The 24,251-nt window shown below is 40.5% G+C and overlaps 1 protein-coding gene across 1 annotated transcript in view; it reads right to left on the bottom strand.

Moving 5' to 3' along the window:
- Nucleotides 1-24,251, bottom strand: part of COG3 (component of oligomeric golgi complex 3) — a 76,664-nt gene that overhangs the window by 3,694 nt on the left and 48,719 nt on the right. Inside the window, exons 16-22 of the mRNA XM_084879361.1 lie at nucleotides 22,002-22,091; nucleotides 14,342-14,462; nucleotides 11,857-11,945; nucleotides 11,619-11,753; nucleotides 8,579-8,654; nucleotides 2,268-2,395; nucleotides 1,387-1,485 (exon numbers count right to left, since the gene is read on the bottom strand). Of these exons, the coding sequence (XP_084735487.1) occupies nucleotides 1,387-1,485; nucleotides 2,268-2,395; nucleotides 8,579-8,654; nucleotides 11,619-11,753; nucleotides 11,857-11,945; nucleotides 14,342-14,462; nucleotides 22,002-22,091 (738 nt within the window). The remainder of the gene's footprint in view (nucleotides 1-1,386; nucleotides 1,486-2,267; nucleotides 2,396-8,578; nucleotides 8,655-11,618; nucleotides 11,754-11,856; nucleotides 11,946-14,341; nucleotides 14,463-22,001; nucleotides 22,092-24,251) is intronic.

The raw sequence follows: 24,251 nt of genomic DNA, 5'->3' as shown, positions 1-24,251 counted from the left end.
AACAGTATCAATGTTACATTTCCTGTTTTGAGCACTGTGGGAGGGCAGAGTAAGAGAATTCCTCGTTTTTTAAGAAATTCACTGAAATATTTCCAAATAAAGGAGCACAGTGTCTCCCAACTTCCTCTCAAATGACTTAAAAAGAGGGGCAAGGAGGGAGAGGAAAGCAACAATGATAAAGCAAACGGGGAAAACTGAACAGCTGAGTTAAGTTCCTTATTACCATTCTTGCATTTTCCTGCAGGTTTGAAATTATAAAATAAAGTTGCAAAAGTATTTTGTACAGATGCTCCTCTACTTATAATGGGGTTATGTCCTGATAAACCCACTGAAGGTGAAAATATCATTAAGTTGAAAATGCATTTGATAAGTCTCATCTACCAAACATCACAGCTTAGCCTCGCCTACCTTCAAGGCGCTCAGAATTCTTACATCGCGCTCAGAATTCTTAGATTAGCCCACGCTGGGCAAACGCATTTAACACGGTGCCCGCGGTACAACATCGGCTGTTCACCCTCGTGACCTGGGAGCTGTGGCCCTCTGCCCCTGACCATTAGCATGAGAAAGTATTGTGCTACATGACACTAGCTCAGGAAAAAATGAAATTCAAAATTCCAAGTACAGTTTTTACTGAATGCATATCACTTTCACACCATCGTAAAGTCAAAAAATCATAAATTGAACTATCATAAGTCAGGAACTGTCTCTACTGCCATACACTGGGTCTTCTGATTAAAGAAGGCACATTCTAACCTGGCTGGCAGCTGCACACAGGACCTGGGAGCTCACCTGGAAATGCAGCCCAATCCCCCACCCCATTTGGAGCTGCCCATTATCATGGAAAGATTAACAACTTTACTGTAAAAACCAGAGCCAGAAACCAGAATCACCAGCCCTTTGAAGATCCCCAGACCTTTTGCATACCTGCATGCTTTTGCAAATTTCCAGCCTACTTACCTATTAATTGCTCATTCAGCATACCCTTTGGCTATTTCCCCATGTAACCCCAACCCTTGCATATATGAGGCCCTTTGAAGATCCCCTGTCCTTTTGCATATCTGTAAACTGCCAATTTGCCCCTCTGCCTACTTTCCTTTGTACTTCCACCAATATAAGCAGCTGGCCTATGGTGGGCTGCAGAGCCAATTTTTGTTGATAACCTGCTACTCTCCCATGCTGCCAGCAATATTGGAATAACTCATATATGACTCAACCCTGTCTCTGCTTAATCGGCTGAGTAGTGACAGGCAGCATGGACCCATTGTTTGTCTGGTTACAAAACCATCACCAAAAATTTGACAAAGTTTGAACTGTTGCTCATCAGAATAAAATATTGTACAATATTAACTCAAACAACTAAATAAGAATCTTCAGACTATGGATTACCTGTTCCATAGTAGGACAAGCAATGATGTGGATATCTTCAGGACTGAACTCTTCCTTTAACAAAACATGGAGCTTCTGGAAGGCTTGCTGAACATTATTCTGAGAAAGAGAAAAAGCAATCATATTAAGCGAGTCACCAAAAACATGTAAGCAGTCTTAAACATGCAGCACTAAGGAAGTTAAATCGTAATGATAATTGCCAAAACAAGTGGAGGAGATGTATTTTTTATGGGATTACCAAAGGCATAATTTGCACTTAATATTTCACATGCTAGCACAACCCAAGTAAGACTTGTCATAGAATGTTTCCCGGAAAAAGCAAACCATAGCAAGTCCTGCCCCCAGAGAACCTTCAGCAGCAATTTCTTAACAAAAGACAATCAAGTTCCTAGACACAAACTGTACTTTAAAAATCAGCCCACGCATTGGGTAAGGATGTGAGCCCAAAGTAGAGCTAGAAGTTATGAGTTCTAAATCTGCTCTGACATTTAATACCTTAGTGGCTGCTACAAGCCATTTATTTCCATTACTCATCAGTAACACAGGTGTGATCCCTTAAAGGCTGTTCTTTCCAGGATTGGGCTACACATCCAATGTGAAGGTCTAATTATTTACTTATGTATTTATTTACTAACTTCTATCAATACTTTTAGGGAGAAAGTACTTCAGTGACAAAGTGATGGGGATGGGAGGTATAATCAGACAAATGCCACTTGTAAACCTTTCAAGAATCACAGGGATTATTAGTTAACTTCACCAGAATAGTATGCCAACAGGAAGTTATACTATTTTTAAGTATCTACAGAAGAAGAAAATGGTAGACAAGGCCAGAACACTTGAAGAGACTGGCCAACATTCAAATAAATTATCATGATACTCACCCTAACAGGTTTAAACAAGATGAACTCGGTATCTTTATTGGATAGGTACAATGACATACTTCTCAAGGTCTGAGGCAGCTTTGCTTTTATGGTCTTGTAGACACTTGCCACAAGGTCACTGACCTTTGCTGGAAAGAAATTAACCTCATTTGTGTCACAAAAGAAGAAACATTTCCATTTTAATTCAGAGGGGAATATAGGAAGAGAAAAATAACAAAAGACTCTTAAATTCCCCAAAGAATTCTTTCACTTTTCTTGTTTGTTTATCAAGTTTAATCTCAAACTCTATAAACATTAATAATCTTCTAAATACAAAATCCTAATCCCCAGGGCTAAGGTAGCAAAAAGAATTCCTTGGCATGCTTCAGGAATTCACTGGGGCTGTAATGTGGTGGGTGCCTTTGGAACTTGGAGATTAAGTGCTAAAGTAAATGAATTTATTCATCTGCAGAACTGACTCACAGTAAGAGATGCTCTCTGTCTTACAAGATCATTCAGAAAATATTACACATACACTGAATGGGAACTAAAAATTCAGAAAGCTACAAAGGAAAAAAACTGATTTATAATTCAAAGATGCTCAACCTCACTCATAATTAACGAAATGCATATTAATATATTTTCAGATTAGCAAAAATTAAGATTGTGAATATCCACATTTGACAGGGGTATGGGGAAACAGACACCGTCATCCACTGATGATGGCCGTACAAATTGGTTTAATCTCTTTGGGGGGATATTGAGCAATGTCTAGCAAAATAAAAAATACACATACTCTCTCACTTAACCTTTCTACTGCTAGAAATTTACCCTGGATGTACTCACAAAATAAAATATGTGTGAACAGGGACATTTCTTAAAGAGTGTATGGAAAAATAAAAATACTAAAAATAACTTAAGTACCATTAATAAAGTATTAAAAGAAATTGTGCTACAGGGATATATTCTGTGCATCCATTAAACTGAATGGATATAGCTGGATAGGTTGGTATAGAAAGGACCCAAGCTACAGAGTATGTTAAAAATGCAAAGAATAAATATAATTTTATTTATACAACATGTTTTAGGTCCATATAAGTTAATATATCCATAAACAATATGGGACGGCCCAGCTGGTGTGGCTCAGTGGTTGAGCGTCAACCTATGAATCAGGAGGTCATGTTTCCATTCCCGATCAGGGCACATGCCAGGTTGTGGGCTCAATCCCTAGCATGAGGCGTGCAGGAGGCAGCCAATCAATGATTCTCTTATCATGACTAGAGGCCTGGTGAACAAAATTCATATACGGGTTGGGTCCCTAGGCCTGGCCAGGGCCGATCTGTGAGATAACCGGTGGGCGATCCAGGGGCCCCTGCTGGCACCTGCCTTGGCCAGCCTGGCCCTGCCCGCTTGCCAGCCCTTCCCCCTTGGGCACCCACCTTGGCTGGCCTGGGGCCTGCAGGCTGGGGGCAGCTCTTGAGTTGAGCATCTGCCCTCTAGTGATCAGTGTGTGTCATAACCGACCGGTTGTTCCCCCAGTCATTCGGCCATTCGTTCAATTTGCATATTAGGCTTTTATTATAGAGGATGTTTCTATCTCCTGGTCCCTTCTTCTCTGAAATCAATATATTTAAATAATAATAATGGGAGGAAATCATTACTCATGGTTACTTCTGAGAAGATTAGTTTGGAGGTGAAGAATAGAATTACTCTTCATTTTATACTTTCTCACAATTCAAATTGTATATCATATTAAAAAAACTTCTTTTTTTTTTTTTTTTTAATTGAGGACGGTTGTGGTAGAGCAGGATAGGAAAGTGCCAATGCACTCAAGAAGAACAAATAATCCAGAAAGGGGTTATTTTTTATAAAATACATGAAAGCTCCTTTAAGACCATTAGTTCCACAGGCTCTGGTTCTGTCATTACTAACACACTTCAAGGTTCACTAAGGCAGCTTTCAGAGCCCTTGATCGCCAAAAGGTGTGTCTGGGGAAACAGACACCGTCACCCACTAGTAAATAAAGTAGAGTAATCCTCCCTTATCTGAGGTTTCACTTTCCAGATTTCAGTTACCCTCAATCCACCTTGGTCCAAAAATATTAAATGGAAAATTCCAGAAATAAATAATTCATAAGTTTTAAATTGCACACCAAGTGTGACAAATTCTCGCCATGCTAGCCAGGACATGAATCACCCCTTTGTCCAATATATCTGTGCTGTATTTGCTCGTTAGTCAGTAGCTGTCTCCGTTATCAGACTGACTTTTGCAGTATGGCAACACTTGTGTTCAAGTAACCCTTATTTTACCTGCAGTGATGCTGCTAATTTGGATATGCCAAAAAGAAGCCATGAAGTACATGTATGTGTAGGAAAAATCACAGAATTTACAGGGTTCTGCACTATCCATGGTTTCAGGCATCTACTGGGGGGTCTTGGACTGTATCCCTGGTGGATAAAGGGGACTACTGTATCCTCCAATTCCTAACAAGACATATTTCCCAGAGTAAATTAACAAAATGACATCCTAATTTATAACTGGATCTCCTGGGAGTTTATCATGAAATGAACCCTGTAACCTGATCGATCTGCATGAGCCAGTAACGCTGGGTTCCTAGAGACCCAGAACAACCCCCTCAATTGTTTCTGATGCTCTCATCTCAAAAGCTACAAAACCCGTCTTTGATATTTAAGTGTGGGCTTCTTGTATTACAGAGCAAGGAAAAGCAACTCCACAGCCAGCCCCAGTGGCTTGTCAGAAGATACAAGTAGGTAAACTGAAGTCCTATCATTTGCCAAGATCTCTTCACTTAGAAAAAAACAAAATGGGTCAATAACAAAGCAGCAAGCCCTATTTTAATCTGTTTTTCTGTCTTTCAGTGACAACTCTAGTGATGCTGAAGAGCACAACACACCAACACTGGGGGGTTCTATTCAGATTCCACTTGAGGAAAGGACCTTTCCAAAGGGCACTATGCATCAAGCCCCCGGGCGTGGCTGCACTAAATATAAATATGCCAGGGCCTACTGTTGGTTTCTATCTATCTGAAGAAAGATTACACCCACGAGTTTCATTTACTCAAACACGCAAAATAAAATCAGCTCCTATTTTGAGATAAGCTCTGTAAGTGACTGAACCTTCGCCCAATTAATCCAAAAATGATTAGAACTCTTTCTAGAACAATGCTGAATAATGCACTAACAAGTCTGCTCCTGACTGTGAGGGGTCAAACAAGTGGTCGCCACCAAGTCAACCATGGTTAGAATTTCCAGTATTCTCTTCTGACAAAATGTACTGCGGCACCAAGTATGCTCTCTGTCCTTCATTAAGGTGGCAAAAACCCCCAAGCTCATACAATAAATGGAAGGCCGAAAGCATGTCACAAAGTCCACTTGCAATGAAGCAAATCAATGCAAACTTATATTGACATCAACAAAGTTCACACTGCAAATTTTTTAAATAATACCCTGTCTTCCTTTCTGTACAATTGATAATTCTCTACATTTACAAATCTTCCTAAGAGATACAGAGCTACTTGCTTCAACTTCTTAATTCTAATTCAACTTTAAATTAACATGAGGCAGCGCAACTGGAATGAACTCAGTAGTTGAGCATAGGCCTATGAACCAGGAGGTCATGGTTCGATTCCCCATTGGGACACATGCCTCGGGGTTGTGGGCTAGATCTCCAGTGTGGGGACATGCAGGAGGCAGCTGACCAATGACTCTCTCGCATCATTGATGTTTCTCTCTCTCTCTCTCCCTCTTCCTTCCTGAAATTAATGAAAATATATTTTAATTAGTTAGTTAATTAGCATGAGGCATCCTATCTAATAAAAGGGTAATATGCAAATTGACTATCACTTCAACACACAAGATGGCCACCCCCCATGTGGTCAAAGATCCTGCCCCCATGTGGACACAAGATGGCCACTACAAGATGGCCAGCAGGAGAGGGCAGGTGGGAAGGACCAGGCCTCTAGGGGAGGACAATTGAGGGGGACCACACCTGTAAGGGAGGGCAATTAGGTACAATCAGGCCTGCAGGGGAGGGCAGTTAGAGGTGACCTGGCTGGCAGAGGAGGGCAGTTGGGGGTGATCAGGCCTCTAGGGGAGGGCAGTAAGGGGGGACTATGTCTTCAGAGGAGGGCATTTGGGGACAATCAGGCGAGCAGGAGAGGGCAGTTAGGGGTGATCAGGCTAGCAGAGGAGGGCAGTTGGGGGTGACCAGGCCTCTAGGGGAGGGCAGTGGGGGGGGGGGACCAGGCCTTCAAGGAAGGGCAGTTGGGGAGACCCAGCCTGCAGGGGAGGGCAGTTGGGGGGGGGGGGGGATCAGGCCTGCAGGGGAGGGCTGTTGGGGGTGACATGGCTGGCAGGGGAGGGCAGTTGGGGGAGACCATGCCTGCAGAGGAGGGCCATTGGGGATGACCAGGCCGGCAGGGGAGGGCAGTTAGGGGCAATCGGACTGGCAGAGGAGCAGTTAGGCATCAATGAGGCTGGCAAGGGAGTGGATAGGAGGTGATCAGGCTGGCAGGCAGAAGCAGTTAGGGGCAATCAGGCAGGCAGGCAGGCGAGCAATTGGGAGCCAAAAGTCCTGGATTGTGAGAGGGATGTCTGACTGCCTGTTTAGGCCCAAACCTAGTGGCCTGATTGCCCCTAATTGCCCTTCCTTGCAGGCGTGGTCCCCCCCAATTGGCCTAAACAGGCAATCGGTTATTCCTTGAGGGGTCCAAGATTGGAGATGGTGTAGGCTGGCCTGAGGGACAACCCCCTCAATGCACAAATTTCGTGCACCAGGCCTCTAGTCTATATATATATAAAAGCCTAAGCGACTGAATGACTGAACAACTGGTCAACCAATCACTATGACACACACTGGCCACCAGGGGGAAGACGCTCAATGCAGGAGCTGCCCCCTGGTGGTCAGTGTGCTTCCACAGAGGAAGCACCTTTCAGCTAACTGATGGGCGCCAGATGCCAGGCTCACGGCTGGCAAGTGCAACTGTGGCGGCGCGAGCCTCTATTGCCTCCGCAGCAGCGCTACAATGTGGCCGTGGTGGCGGGAACAGTGGGGCCAGGATGAGCAGGAGTGGCGTGAGGCCCAGCCCAGGCTCAGGCTCCACCCTGGCTGCCTGCTGCTTCGCCCGCTATATCCCTCAGGGGATGTCAGACTGCTGGTTTCGGCTCAATCCCTGCAGGGCAGACCCTGGATCGAGCCAAAACCAGCAGTCTGACATCCCCAGAGGGGTCGGGATTGCGAGAGGGCACAGGCCAGGCTGAGGGACCCCACTGGTGGATGAATCTGTGCACTGGGCCTCTAGTTAATTAATTATGAAAATTTTAGAATGGCATCAATTCTTTTTCCCCCAAAAAATACATGACAGATACAACATTCATTTATGTGGAAAATCAATCATATTAAAAACCTAATTCTAGATTATATGCTTATGGACAGCCAATTCTCTATAGATGTTAAACCAGAATCATTCTTCGGATCTCCCTCACATTGAGCAAAAAGCTTCCCTACCAATTTGGACACAGATTATCCCAAATTAAAACACTGATTTTTTTTTTTTTTTCCATTTTGTCTTTTTAGTTTCAGAGAATCACTATCACGGTATAAGCCAAGGGACAGCCAAATATACCATCTAACAAAAATATTTATTCAGGTTTAATGGCAACTTAAAATATCACAAAATGTACCTAAAATAACTCACAAAGTTAGTCATGATTTTAAATGTGTAATATCTAATGCTAAAGATAAAAAACAACAAAAATAATCTTCTAGCACACATAAAAATGTACATTTAAGAATAAGATTGAGAACATTTCAATCATATCTGCCCACTCCCAACTGACACTACAATTTTTACCATTTTTCTCAAACTCTAAAACACTGAACAGAAGTGCAGCTTGCATAAAATGATGAACAAAATAATGTACCACATTCCTTTATAATACTTGAAAATCATTTTATAATTTTATACTATCATCTTCAGTATTTTCATCAAAACTTCAAAACTGTGTAACACAATGAAAAGTGGTTGCATAGAAACAAGCAGCCTCAGTGACTCCATCTAAGCCACATTTTACTTTTAACTCTGTGTGTGTGTGTTGTTTGTGTAAAATTCTTCCTTGAAATGCTTGTTGAAATGCAGATAGTGGTGGCCAAAAAAAAAAAGACTTGTCAGCTTGAAACTACATATTGTATTAAGCCAAACCACAGTAGGAGTAGGAAACCTACTCCAAGCTGTCAGTGCAAGGACTATATAAATGGAAATTAATCAATATCCTAAAAAGAAAAAGAAATCCCAGATAGCAAAATGTGAATACCTGGTTGTGCCCACGGTTGCTGTGAGAGAGTGTACTTGGGTCCTCCCTGGCTGGCCATTGTTTTTAATGCTGAAACCTAGTAAAAGAGACAAAAAAAGTTTCATTTCATTGATGACAAATTAAACTAGTACTTCTCTCAAAAGATACATACCACTATTCGAACCTATCTATATATATTCTATATATATAAAAGCCTAAACTACTGTTATGACTGAATGACCAGAACAACCTGACGACCAGGTAGCTATGAAGCACACTGACCCAGACCTTGCTGCTAGGGCCCTGACAGCCCTGAATCCAGTTCACCTGCAACCTGGACCCAGACAGGAGGGAGGAAGGAGCCTGATTCCTCGCAGAATTGGCCGTTGGTTAGCATGCTACTGAGGCTCTGACAGCCCCGAATCCGGTTCACCCGCACCCAGGACCCAGATAGGGCAAGACAGCCCTGATCACCAGCCAGGTCTAGGAACTCCACTCATGCATGAATTCGTGCACTGAGCCTCTAGTTAAAATATAATGAGTCTGGCCAGTGTTATTCATGGTTGAGTGTTAACCTATGAACCAGGAGGCCATGGTTTGATTTCAGGTCAGGGCACATGCCAGGTGGCAGGCTTGATCCCCAGTGGGGGCAAGTGCAGGAGGCAATCACTGATTCTCTCTCATCACTGATGTTTGTATCCCTCTCTCCCTCTTCCTCTGAAATTATATATATATATATATATATATATATATATATATATATATTTTTTTTTTTTTTAAGTCTTCTGACAACCTAAAAATGTATTCTATACACTTACACATTTTATTTTACTATGCAAGCCCAAATCCTATGTAATAAAAGCCTAATATGTTAAATGCCTGGTTGTCCGGTGTTCAAACGATCAAAGTGTAATATGCTAATGATATGCTAAGGTCACTCAACCACTAGCTATGATGTGCACTGACCACCAAGGGGCAGAGAGTCAACCAGTCGCTATGACATGCACTGACCACCAGGGAGCAGACACTCTAACTGGTAAGTTACTTGCTGCTGGGGTCCAGCCGATCAAGACTGAGCAAGACGGGGCCGGACATGTCCTGGAGCCCTCCTGCGGTCCCTCCCCAGCTGGCCCACCTCCCACATCTCTTCCTAGCCCTGATCATGCATCACTGGGGTCCCTCAGCCTGACCTCAGCCCTCTCACAATCCAGGACCCCTTGGGGAATATTGGAGAGCCAGTTTCAACCCGGGCCCGCAGGCCAGGACAAGGGACCCCACTGGAACATGAACTCGTGCACCAGCCTCTAGTATATTTATAAAATCTGTCCATGCTTAAAACAAGCTGAGGACATTTTGTTGATGAGCCTTAAATCCAAATGGTAAGTGCTGAGACCTACAAGCATACATCCAAATGAAAGATGAAATACTGTTTCCTTTCTGTACCTATGGATGCTGTTTTTCTTATAATCATTTATCAAGGTACAAGCAATGGTTGCCTTATAAAATGCCAACTATAATTAAAAAGGCACAAAAAATTTCACTTACAGATTTGCTTTTAAAAATCATTGTAGCCCAGCCAGCATGGCAGGAGTGTTGAGCATCGACCTATGAACCAGGAAGTCGATTCAATTCCCAGTCAGGTCACATGCCTGGGTTGTGGGCTCAACTCCCAATTTGGGCGTACAGGAAGAAGCCAATCAATGATTCTCTCTAATCACTGATGTTTCTATCTCTCTCCCTCTCTCTTACTCTCAGAAATCAATAAAAATAAATTTTTAATAAAAAATTAAAAATTATTTTAAAGTTTTTTAATACAACACTCACTAGGAAAAAGTGAAAATTTGCTCCACAAATTCTAAGAAGCCACATCTTAAATGATCACATATATCTGTGTGAACTCCAGTGCTTACATTTTATGCTTGTGTGTATTTGTATGCATATGTGGACATGCATGTGTATATAGTGTATATCTTTACCTCTGACTCACTCTATGCCAACAGGACAGAGAAAGGGACCTAAATTTGGAGTAAGATAACATAAAAGGGATGCTCAGTCCTATACTAAATGTGTTGACTGGAAACTCATTAAGGAGCAGTGAAGGGCCAGGGTTGGAAAAGGAAAAATTAGGCATCATAGAATGAGAAGAGGGGATGAATTGTCTTCTCAGTGACGATTAGAGGAGGGCCTTTCCCTCACAAATCCCACAGTGAGGAGAATATAAAAAGAAGATTACATGAGCCCTTACTGGTCTGGCTCAGTTGGTTGTATGGCTGGTCAGGGCACATGCCTAGGTTTAGGACTTGATACCCAGTAGGGGGCGTGCAAGAGGCAGTTGGTGGTTGTTTCACTCTATATCAATGTTTCTCTCTCTCCCTTGTTTTTCCTCTCTTTCTTAAAATCAATAAAAAAAATTTTTAAAAAGGAGATGCATGACCAGCATCGCTATATTTAGGCCCCAACTATAAACACGCAGTATGTCCATGGAGGACCATTATATAATTCAGACTTGAAATATATATATGCAAATTAGGCCAGGACGCCATAACGTTCACGACCAGCTCAGAGGAGGCTGCCTCACACCGGCTCAGGAGGAGCTGCATGTGCAGATGGGGGGGAGGGGACTGCATGCCACCCCCAGCCCCAGCAGACACACACCAGGGGTGGGGGCGTGCTCTGAGTGGCCACAGCACGGCTCGGAGCACACCCCTGGTAGGTGGCGGTGGCAGCGTAGGTGCCAGGTGCCTGGCAGTAGCAGGAGTGAAGCAACCCAGGTCCTGGGTGCGGGAGGGAAGCTGGTGCTGCCAGGGGAAGGTAGGCCTATTCTTGCACGAATCTTCATGTTTCTAGCTCTCTATCTCTCTCCCTTCCTCTCTGTAAAAAATCAATAAAATATATTAAAAAGAAAAGAAAGAAAGAAACAAGGTGATGTCCTAGATGAAATCATTAAGACCTGGGCTTACTATCTCTTTCTGCCAGAGTTTCACAAGAGAGTAATTAATTGAAAAGGAAATCTAGGAAAGAATTCAAAATTACTTTATTAAATATGCACCAAGGTCTATACCTTTGTCATGAACTCCTCCAGCTGCTCTACAAACTGCTTGGTCTGCTGTTGAATGAACTGTTCACAGGCCGATTTCAGATGACGATCTACATCTTTTTTAGAGTCAAGATAATGTTCTCTTATCTCAGGAGTGCCCTAAAAGAGACAATTTCCTCCTGCTTTTACACACTTAAAAATTACCAGATATGTAAAGAATGCCGCTTAACTCCCACCACAAATGAGACAGATTCCTTCTTACCTCCAACAAGAACTCTATCAAGGCATTGTTGCTATTCAGCCTAAAAAATCTTGGAACAGTCATAGGGTTCAGGATTTTAAATGCTGCATCTATGAAACAAAATCACTCATCCAGTGAATATGTACAATTTCAAAAGAAAAATTGAGTTACTGTTTCAGTGTTAATGATACGCACTAGTTCTCTATTACCACAAAGCAAGAACAGTTTTGTTTTCACCAACCCATCTCCACTATGACATTGAGATTGGTGCCAAGATGGCCATGGTACCCACATATCGTAATTTTCTAGAAGTCAGAAGTGCAAAATGACTATTAAACTTAATTATTCACTTATAGAAAAAAAGAAAAACGATAAATGGTAATCGATATCTGAAAATTTCGCTGCTTTACTCTTACAATGATTAATAGTTTGTTTGTTTTTTAAATATTCATATACTTACCCGACTTCTTTTGTTAAGATCCTGGCTGGCACAGAAATTTATTCATTTGAAGCAGAGTGAATAAACTAATGTGTCAGCCAGAAAGAAAACACCAAAAGGACATATTTACCCCTTAACCTCTAGGCAAACTAGATCTATATGAAGTATTAATCGAGGTCTCATTGATGTTCAAATGCAATAAGATATAACATTAGTCGTGAAAGGTTAGAGGCTTAAAAATAAAGAGAGCAAGTATTATTAAGGGATAGTCAGAAAAGACCATTTTTTTGCTTTGCTTTGCCAGACTGGAGAAAGCAAAGCATGCAGTGCTTCCAACTGTGGTTTTACTGCCCTGACCCTGATCTTACTGAGAAAGAACCTCGCTATCAGATCCAGTATTCAGAGTAAGGCTTATTTAGTAAATGCCTCTTTGTGTCTGCTCTCTTTCCTACAAGACACCTGACCGAGTGTCTGCAATAAACAGAATCAAATCAGCATATGGTAGAATTACATATACTGTAGAGAAAACATACTTTAAATCAATATTTGCCAAAATTTTAGGATATTTCATTTTCTCACCCCTCAGTGGATCTATACTAGAACCCAGCAGCAACAAATCATGAACTTTAAAAAGTGCAAGAAAGTAGGTCAGCCCCGCTTTAGCCCACCACTAAAATGAAGTAAGGACTCAGCGCCTGGCATTCTTCAAGGTTAAGAGCACTATTCCCACATCTCACACTGAAAAGAAGAAAACCCACTAGAATGGTTGAGAGACAGAATGGTTGAGAGACAGAAGCTTCTGATGAGAATAAGCTCTAGAAAATTTATGCATTCTCTGAGGATAAAAACCAGAAAATTGAGCTTCTGTTTAAAAAAAAAAATCACCAAATATATGAATAAAATGCAAGTTTACTATCCAAATTCCAACAGAACCAAAGAGCATTCTTTGTGGTGGAAAGAAGACAGCATTAAGAAAAAGAACCAACTGTTTTAATATGAGTCATGGTAAGACCACGTTGGTTCCCAGGTGAGTTAAATACAGTCTACTAAGGGAACGTCCTACTACGACCCTTGGAAATCCTATATTTGAAGTTCCACTGAACCACAGAATACAGAAAATAATTTGAGTGGCTGAATTTTCTCAATTCCCCCAAGACATAAGAGAGAAGCTCATCATTGCATAAATGAATGGCTTAAGTCATTAGAGTTGAATTCTCTTGAAAATTATTAAGAAAAGATAACAATTAGATAATTTTGTAAGTAATTAAGAAAAATGAAGGATACGTGTGGTATACTCTTCACTGCTTAAGATCAACATCTTAGAAAATAACTACTTTGATCTTTTAGAAATCATCACTTGTTAATTCAGAGACAAATGATTAGGATAGATGAGGCATCTTTCCCAATATGATCCTATATTACCAACTCAAAGACCCTATCTACAATACATTACTTAACAACCAACCGATTTAACAATAACACCACTTACATTAAACACCTTAAGCTTACAAAGCCCATTCATTCTTAATGATCTTAATTGATTTGGTAACCTGGTAAAGGTATGATATGTGGATTATGCTCAATTTACCTGGCATAGGAAAGCTAAGACACCTATTCAAGATCACGCAAGAGCCAGGAAATGATGAGCCAGGAACAGAACCTGACTCTTTCAGACTCAGATAAATATTCTTCCCTTTTACCCAGCTGCTTTCTGAATTTTAATGGACTGACAAACTCAATGTTTAAAGCCATCCCAATTAGCTGACACTGTAGGTAGCTGTTATACTGACCTTCCATTTTTTAACTGGTTATGGTAGTACGTGGCAGAGTCTAAGAGAGGTAATGATATATTACAAATGGAAATGCTCAGATATAGTTCCCTTCATAAAGGAAATACAGCAAGTTAGATGTAATTAGGATGCTCAGTTTAGTATAAACAAGTGACATGCTTAGCAAGCACAGCATGCAAAAAAATTGCAGATGAACATAAAATAAACCTATAACCTGTGCTGATACATTTGGACAGGTTGAACACACCCAACTGTGCCAGCCAGGACAATAAAGTACCTCTAGTTTTCTTGAGGTCCAGGGAAATTTCCTTAATGGTGAATTCAGTGTGAAATGGAGCAATTTGTTCACGAAGAATCAAAAGATGCTTTATTAAAAAAAGTTGTCCATCAATCTGAGTCTAAATGATAAGACAGAAAATGAATATTATCACAGATTAAATAAAAATATGAACATATAAAATACATATGTTGTTAATTCATATTAACCTAAGTTTATGGGCCCTAACCTTTTTACTCTTAACATAACTTAATGGCACCAACACTCCTTTGTTGTGCAATGAATTCTCCCCATATTATCCAGATTAAAATTATCTGGAAATATCTTGCTGCAAACTGTTACTAACACTGTTACCAGCTCTACTCTAGGAAGTAAATCTGACAGAAGGTTGTAAAGCAACACAGAAAGAGCAGCCAAACCTATTTTAACTTGGTGCAAATGCAGAAGAGAACACGCAGCCTAACAGCACAGAGCAGGAAGTAAAATAAAAGTTCTAAGTGTGAGCACAATTCTGTCCTCTTGTGCCTTTCTAGCTTCTCTTCAGTAACACTGCTTTCACTATTTGGTCAAAGTGGTTTCAAAATCAGAAATAATTATATTTATACAAAAGTACAAAAGGAGCCTCAAACGTACAATGATTTGGGCTTGCCATTTCAGATTATTCTGCCACCAACAGAGCACTGGCTACCTAAACCCCAGAAAGTCCTTGCATCTCCTTTTGTCCTCTCTGGATCCATCCACAAGAGTCTGTGATTCACCCTTAGTTCTCAAAGCTTGACCCAAAGAGTGAATAATCATAGCTCTCACTTCAGAAAAGCGTCACTATAAAACAAGAGCAAGGCTGGTTGCTCCTCCTCAAATACAAGGGCCTGTGCCTTGGAAAGAGCCGTGCTTCTCGCAGCATCTGTTAACCTCCCGCTGGCCTTTGCTTGGGTATTCTTAGGTGAGTAATAAACTTTGTGGCGCTGCGTGAGAAAATTTTCCTCTAGAGTGTAAAGCAGCCCCTACAGCGATACTCCCTGCACTTGTGCACATAAGGGCATTTTTCATAGATGTGTGTTCAGACTTTACAGGTCTCAAAATTAACAGAGGAGCCCTGGCTGGGTGGGTCAGCTGGTTGGAGCATCATCCTATACACCAAAAGCTTACAGGTTCGATTCCCAGTAAGGGCACATACCTGGATTGCAGGTTCAATCCCCAGTAAGGACACATACAGGAGGCAACTGATTGGTGTTTCTCTATCTCTTTCCCTTCCTTCCTTCCTTCCTCCCTCCCTCCCTCCTTATATTTCTAAAATCAATAAAAACATATCCTAGGGTGAAGATTTAAAAAACTTTAAAGCCCAGCCAGTATGGTTCAGTGGTTAAGGGTCAACCCATGAATCAAGAGGTATACAGGGCACATGCCCAAGTTGCAGGCTCAATCCCCAGTAGGAGGCATGCAGAATGCAGCTAATCGATGTTTCTCTGCCATCAATGTTTCTATCTCTATCCTTCACCCTTCCTCTCTTTCTAAAAGATCAATAAAACATATTTTTGAAAAAAGAAAAAAAAATAAACCAGCTCTGGCAGGTGTTTCTAAGTGGTTAGAGCATTGGTCCAAGTGTCAAAGGTTCCATTCCCAGTCAAGCTGGGTTGCAGATTCAATCTGTTTAGGAGGCAACCAATCAATGTGGCAATACATGAATGTCTCTCTCTCCCCACCTCCCTCCACTCTCTCTGAGAATCAATGGAAAAATCTCAAGTGAGGATTAATAAAAACAAAACAAACAAACAAAACACAACAAAAATTAACAGGAGAAATCATGCCTCTGAGGCCAAAAAGTCCCACAACAGTCAGCCTCCTGCTAATACTAAGAAATCAAGAGGATCCTGATACTTCTAATCCTTCGCACTCACTGTTAGAAAAAGCCGGCTAGGAAACTAGGCAGAAAGAATGGAAAGCACATTAAATTGGTCTCTCAAAGCATCAAAAAGAGGATTTACATAAATGACTCAACCTATGATGTCATTTAGGTGTCAACCCATTCCTTTGAGGTATTAAAATGCCCGTGCTGTTTTAAAAGGGGACCCAGCCAGTGTAGCTCAGTGGTTGAGCATCGACCCATGAACCAAGAGGTTGCTGGTTCGATTTACTGTCAGGGCACATCCCAGTTGGAGGCTCAATCCCTATGGGGGCCATGCAGGAGGCAGCTAATATTAGGTCTAGTAATAATTAATGTCGTTTTCTAATACTTTTTTTTAAATCGAATTTATTTAAACAATACAACAAAATTTAATCAACAATATAGTTGCCGTTGTTTTCTACTACTTGTGCCCAACGCTCAGGAAGCATTTTAATCCCTCTGTTGTAAAATTCTTGTGATTTTGATGCAAAAAATTCGGTCAATGCATTTTTGAGGCATTCTTCATTATTAAATTTTTTTCCAAGAAGAAAGTTTTGCAAAGAACGAAACAAATGGTAATCGGAAGGGGCAATATCAGGAGAATATGCAGGTTGAGGGAGAACTTCCCATTCCAACTGGCGCAGTTTTTCAGCAGTGATTCTTGCAGTATGCGGTCGTGCGTCATCATGGTGAAGAATTACGCCCTTCCGATTAATCAGCGCGGGTTCTTTTTCTCTTAAAGCTTGGGCTAACCTTTCCAATTAGGCACTATACACTGCACTTGTAATGGTTTGGTTAGATGGTAAAAGTTCATAATGAAGAATTCCTTTAAAATTCCACCAAACACACAACATCACTTTTTTCGCATGCAAGTCAGGTTTTGGCGTGGGCTGCGGAGCCTCATTTTTGTCCAACCATTGAGGCCGCCTTTTCAAATTAACATACAGCACCCATTCTTCATCTCCAGTAACAATTTGCTCTAAAAACGGCAAACGGTTTTGACGAGAGAGGAGCGAACTGCAAATTGTGACTCTGATTACGGTTGTTGTCGGTCAACTCATGAGGAACCCATTTTCCAAACTTTTGGACTTTGCCAAGTGCACGCAATTGATTGGAAATTGTTTTTTGTGAACAATTTAAAGTTGTCGCAAGCTCTTGTTGGGTAATTTGAGGATTTTGCACCAAAAGAGCTTGAAGAGCTTCTTGATCAAAATTGGACACACGGCCTCGACCACTCTTGTCATCTAACGAAAAATTTCCCTCGCGAAATTTCTCAAACCAACGCTGGCATTTTCTGGCGCTAACTGCATCTTGACCAAGAGCACTACAGATGTTTTTTGCAGCCTCACTTGCTTTTCTTCCTAATTGGAACTCGTAAAGCATGCAGTGCCAAATATGCTCTTCATCCGCCATCTTCTTAGCCCTAGTTTTGCAACAAAAACCAAACCAAACACAAACTTTTTCAAGCAAAACTTGTTAATTGCACTTCACACGTTCTGTAGATACCACGTGTTTGAAGGTTATGTCAATACAAGTCAACGCCAAGCAAGATTTTAAACGAATGTTTAAAAACGACATTAATTATTACTAGACCCGATAGATGTTGATATTTCTTTCTCATCAATGTTTCTCTCTCTCTCCCTTTCTCTCTAAGTCAATAAAAACATATTTTTCAAAAGGGGAGGAAAGGTCATTTGGAACTTGACTTGTTAAGGGCAGATAGAAATGTTAAGTTTCTCCAAAACAAAACTTGGATCCAACTGTTCTCTGTCTGTCTATGTATGTCTATATATGTAGTAAATGTGAAATAATTTTCTACCTCCAAATGGTACTGTTAAAATCGACTTAAAAGCAAGTGTTTATAGGGATTGGGTATTCTAAAATTCTCAGAAATACAGAAAATAATTCAAATGCTTTTCAAGAGAAAATGCATTTAGATATTAATATCTAAAATTAATCCTTAGTAAATAAAAGCTAGTTTAAGTTTGTTGGTTTAAGTAAAACAGACATGTCTTTATTTTACCTGGGCTTTACAAAATTAAGTCCATGTTAATAACTGACACTGATATTTATGAAATATGTTTCTAGAGGTTATAAAATGTCCTCATAAATCTGCTAAGCTAAAGAATGCAAATTGTTTACTTCTTAATTTTCATTAGAAATTGAGGTTTTAAGGGTTAAAATCTCAATATACATGGGAATAATTTTCAGTGTACCAGAAGGACCCCTGGAACACCTCAAAGGGTTTGTTTTTTTATGTTAAATTGTATGAGAAACATTGTAAAATAGCTGATGAAAAACTCCTAGGGCATATTGTATGGGTAAACAATGATTGTAAATTAAATACTATTATAGTTGAGAATATAGGAAACCCACAGAGCTGGTTGATTTTTCCCAGCTCCCAGGGAAACCCCGTTATTTGTTTTTTATAATCCTTTATGCATCATTGTGCATTTAAGCTGAACTCAAATGAAGGAACCTATGAGCTGACATTGAAAGGAGACAACTTACGCTATTGCCAAGGTTTGATAGAGTCACTTAAAGAAAGTGTCAACTTGATAATGGCTTCCTTTCACAGTGAGCTCCCAGGAGACAAAGATTTAGATATTGTTTTTTTGAAAGAAATCAAATAAAAGACACTCTCCAATCTTGCTGGAAGAGAATTTATCCCATCTCTGACATTCGCCTCCACCTACAACGGACATCAAAGAATCCTCAAGGATGAGAAGCCGCTAACATCAGAGATAGACAGCTATCCCAAGACATCAACAAGACCTGTACACCTACTGATTGATATTGATCTCAGGATCCATTTTGCTTCGTCTCTACTTGTATGCTAATGATATTAGTCATAATAACAGTTACTGGTATACTTGCCCTAGCTGGTTTGGCTCAGTGGATAGATAGAGTGTTGGCCTGTGGACCAAAGGGTCCCAAGTTCGATTCTGGTCAAGAGCACATACCTCGGTTACAGGCTCCTCCCTGGCCTGGGGCCCCGGTCGGGGCTTGTGCAGGAGGCAATCAATCGATGTGCTTCTCTCACATCAATATTTCTATCTGTCTTTCCCTCTCTCCTCCACTCTCTCTAAAATTCAATGGAAAAATATCCTCAGGTAAGAACTTAAAAAAGTAATAATAATAATAGTTATACTTGTTCTTTGTGTTTTTGTATATGTAGTTCAACTGTTATGATGACTGAACATGTATAATAAGATCACTGTTAAGCTCAGCCGATATGGCTCAGTGGTTGAGCACTGACCTATGAACCAGGAGGTCACAGTTCAAATCCCAGTCAGGGCATGTGCCTGAGTTGCAGGCTCAATCTCCAGTAAGGGACGTGCAGGGGGTAGCCGATTGTTGATTCTCTCTTATCATTAATGCTTCTATCTCTCTTCCCTCTCCCTTCTTCTCTGATAACAATTTAAAAAATATATAGATATTAAAGTAACTTTAAAAAATCAGTTATACTCTTTTCATGGCTTATGTAAATGTTATACTAGATGCCAAATACAGAAATATAGACAGAACTTGGCAATTAGGCAAAATTCAAACATGAGAGTTCACAGAATAGAAATGACCCAGCGTTTTATTCACAATGAAGCTCATATGACCTAACTACTTTCCACTTAATGTCCTTCCCTTTTGTGTGAAAAATTCGGCCCATGATTATGGTATTGCCTCATCCCCAATAGTCAATAAGAGCACATCGATACTGAGCCTTCTTAGGAATGACCCTCCTAGCACTATCCAACCAAAAGGTTGGTCATCAATACAACTTTCGGATTGATTTATAACCAAAAGGGGGAACTGTGGACAAAAAAGGGGGGTTCGATGGAAATCTGATCTTAAAATCCTATCCAGGAAGGTCATAATGGGTAGTTATGCCGCAGGAATACAACTTCTTTACTAAAAGGCTTATTGTGCCTTAAAGTCCTGTCCCTTGTTTCTGTGACTCCAGATGAACATACTTTATAATGCCTCTTCCCAGACCCCTCTTTCTAAGATGTAACCACCCTCAAGAGAGCAAATAATCTTCTTTCCTATAATCCAAACCTAACCTTGCTTCCTCCCACCTCCATGTAATCTTCCCTGACATACCTTCCTTAATTTTGAATGCAAAACTGTTATTTTTCAGAGCATTTGAGAACTTACTCCCTGACTTATATCATCTGTTTGGCTCAAATAAACTCATTTTTTAAAAAGCTGAAAGGCAAAAGTATACAAACTCAGCCATGAAAATAAATTAGCTAATGCTTACCAAACTGAGGGCTCCCTCATACATACTTACACTCCTTATTATATGTAGAAAACAGAATGAGATATTACTGGCAATGAGGGCAAAGACTGACTAATCGAAAGGCTCTTAGCCTCCCTTAAAAAAAGAGGTACAAAAGGACATAAGCATATGAACTTTTTTAAAATTAGGACTTTTTTCCCTACTGATCCAATAAATGCATGCTCATTGTGTTAAATAAAAGTGTAGGGGAAGGGAGGAAAATTTCAGAGTCATTCACAAGCTTTCAATGTTACATTTTTCTAATGTATGTCTTCATTACATATTTATGTATATTTCACCTATTATAAAAAAAATATGGCCCTGGCCAGGGTTGCTCAGTGGTTAGAGTATTGGTCAGCATACCAAAGGATCACAGTTCAATTCCCAGTCCAGGGCACATCCCTGGGTTGCAGGTTTAATCCCCGGCCGTGGTTGGGGTATGTGCAAGAGGCAACCAATCAATGTGTCTCCCTCCTTCTTCCCCTGTCCCTTCCACTCTCTCTAAAATCGATGAGAAATATATTCTGGTGAGGATTAACAAAATCAGACTTAGAAATACTTTTAAAAACTTAAACCTGCCTGTCTATAACTTAACTTTCCATCCTCCTGCAGTGCCCATATCAACATGCCATGTCCTTCCCATTCCACAAGTGGGAGAACATAGTGGTCACAAACAAGGATAGAACTTGTCTAACAACTAGGTCCCAATCTCTTTTGTGAGAAGATACTTTTTTAAATTTGTCTAAAGCCTTGAAAGTAGAAATCAAGTCTATAAATCTGGAAGACCAGAAAAGTTAACAAGGTTTGAACACTCCAAGCAGCAAGGAAATCTTAGCTGGAAACAGCCCCACAGCTTCCTCCCTGTAGGCAGCGGCATTTTAAGTGAAGAGTTAGCAGAGCAACACTTTCAACCATGCTGTACTTCTGGGAAAAAATCTCAGGGGCCGTGGATGAGGCACATGGCAGCCGTTTTCAGCCCCAGGTCCCTTACTGATTAAAACTATAAGCCATAAAGCCACAGCAATGAATTCTATCCAATAGCCCATAAGCCACAAAAGCCTGTCTTCCAAAGTAACTGGCTGATTTCCTCCAAGTGAGGCTATTTAAACTATTTAAAACCCCAGTGTAAAATAAAACATCATCGTAGGTATTATTATACGAGTAATTTGCTATATTTACTTGAAAACCCCATTTTGGTATTCTAAGGAAAACAGCAATCCAGCACCTCCCCAGTTACTAAGGCTTTAAAAAGAAACTTTTATACTACAGAATTTATAACCTATATTATTATTTTTGGTGCTTTAGCAAACTTAGAGTTCTCTTACACAGTATCATCTTTATTTAGCACTATAATGAAATACTAGCTTCTCTCAAAATTAAGTCATTAATCAAAGAAATCCTCCTGCCAAAATGCCTTTAAATGTATGTGCCTATACATAAATGCTGAATTCCCCAATATTATTATAGGTAACAAGGTTTCACCTAACACTTCATCAAACCTTGTTTTTGCTGATAGATTCTGATGCTCCAAGTAACGACTGAATGCAGGCAGACAAGGCTTCCTGTGATAATCCTTGGAACACTGCCCTCTGGTGAAATAAAAGAAACATCACACTGTAGCACTTCACAAACAAAAAAGATCATAGGTTGAGGGATTGGAATCATTTCTATTACTGGCAACATTCCTCCTGGAATTTCCTATTCCCATGCAACCTTTCAAGACCAACACAAAGTTTCGTGATTTGCATTTCTCAAAACACTCATGTGACCCTTTACTGATATTTCCTGAGCACCTATTTCATGCCAAACTTTGTGCTAGTTGCTAAAAGTACAACTGTAATGAAAAAAATGTTTTCATTACATACTTATGTTTTATTACATACTCTCCAGTGGTGGGGAGACAAGGCTGACGTGGTTCTGACCTCATAGAGCTCTCACTCCAATATGATCTCATGTTGTAGGCGGTTTTTATAAACATATAAAGCCAAGCCAGCTGGTGTGGTTCAGTGGTTGAGTGTCAACCTGTGAACCAGGAGGTCACGGTTCTATTCCTGGTTTGCAGGCTTGATCCCCAGTGGGGGGCATGCAGGAGGTAGCCAATGATTCTCTCTCATCATTGATGTTTCCATCTCTTTCTCCCTCTCTGAAATCAATAAAATATAAATTTTTTAAAAACATATAAAGCCAACTTTAAAACAAATCCTCAGTAAATCTACTTCTAAAAAGTTATCTCAAGTAATTAATGAGTAGTGTATTTTAAGAGTCATGTATGTAGCTCTTCATCACAGATTTAAAATTAAAAAAATACTGAAATAACTTAAATGTTCAATAATGAAGGGGCTGACAAATAAAATACAAATCTAAATTATAGAACACTGTGCATGAAATCAAAAAATGCTAGCCCTGGCTGGTTTGGCTCAGTGGATAGAGTATCAGCCTGTGGACTGAAAGGTCCCAGGTTCGATTCCGGTCAAGGGCATGTACATTGGTTGTGGGCACATCCCCACTGAGGGGTGTGCAAGAGGCAGCTGATAGATGTTTCTCTCTCATCAATGTTTCTAACTCTCTTTCCCTCTCCCTTCCTCTCTGTAAAAAATCAATAAAATATATTTTTTAAAAGAAATCAAAAAATGTAAAGGAAATCATGTAATCTTATAAAATATAATTATGTTTTAAAAATCAGGTTATAAAATAGTTGGTTAAACATGATTCTTTTTTTTTAATCTTTATTGTTGAAAGTACTACATATACCCCCTTCTTCCCCCAATTGCTCCCTCTAGCCTGCCCTTCTCCCTCCCGAGACTCTCACCGCCCCGTTGTCTGTGTCCTCGGGCCATGCATATATGCACCCACCCACCACCATTAACTTATGATCCTTAAATTAATTCCGTCATTTCTCTATCTTCCCAGAGGTGTGGCATGCTGGTCTGGGCAGGGACTTCTGTTAGTCCCCTTGCTTCCCTCCCTGTATTCATTCCATCCAAGATGGACTTAAGATAGGAGATAGATGAGTATGAGAAAATATTTATTAGGCCACAGTCCTGGGCCCTGGTCTCCATCTTTATGCTATGGTCTTTTTGGTCCCTCTCTTTTCTTTCCATGTTACTGTAGTAAGAAGAGATTAGGGCTCCCTTTGCTAGGTCACTGACCCTATTTTAAGGAAGACTGAAGACCCTCTCTTTCCCCTGCTCAGCCTTCATGGGGTTTTCATTGGATTTGTCTTTCCTCGTCTTTGATGGGTAAGACAGAGAGGGATAGGACTGAATGTAAGCTAGGTGAAAAAATAATAGGCAGGCCTAGAGCATAAAATAAATGCAGGCACAGTGGCTAAAATCCCTTTTAAGGACTAAAGAGGCTTCATAGGGCCTGTAATGACGATGGGTTCTATGTGAAACATGCCCCCTGCACATTTCCTTTGGGATGCTGGCTCCACTGTAGGAAGTTTCTGCATCCCAGCATAATGCCACCATTCAATACACCGACTAGGGAACCTGGGGAAAAGTAATGCCGGTATCCAAACCTCCCTCTGGAAGAGACCCCCTCAGCTAGGCAAAAAGGCTGAGACATCTAACTCTGTAATCCTTAGAGGAGACCTGCCTCACCTCTAAAAGTCCCCAAACTGGGCAAAAGGCACTTTGTGGTTGAATTTCAAAATCTCCAAGCAAAAAATCCAATAACTGTGCAGTTGAAAATTGATATTGATAGTGTACACTATACTGAGCCAATGAAACAACTACGCAACTTTGTCA

This window comes from Pipistrellus hanaki (genome assembly GCF_964339955.1).
Source record: "Pipistrellus hanaki genome assembly, chromosome: 3".
Lineage (NCBI taxonomy): Eukaryota > Metazoa > Chordata > Mammalia > Chiroptera > Vespertilionidae > Pipistrellus > Pipistrellus hanaki.
Note: the sequence above shows the minus strand (reverse complement) of the source record. Positions and strands in the feature narration are given on the sequence as shown.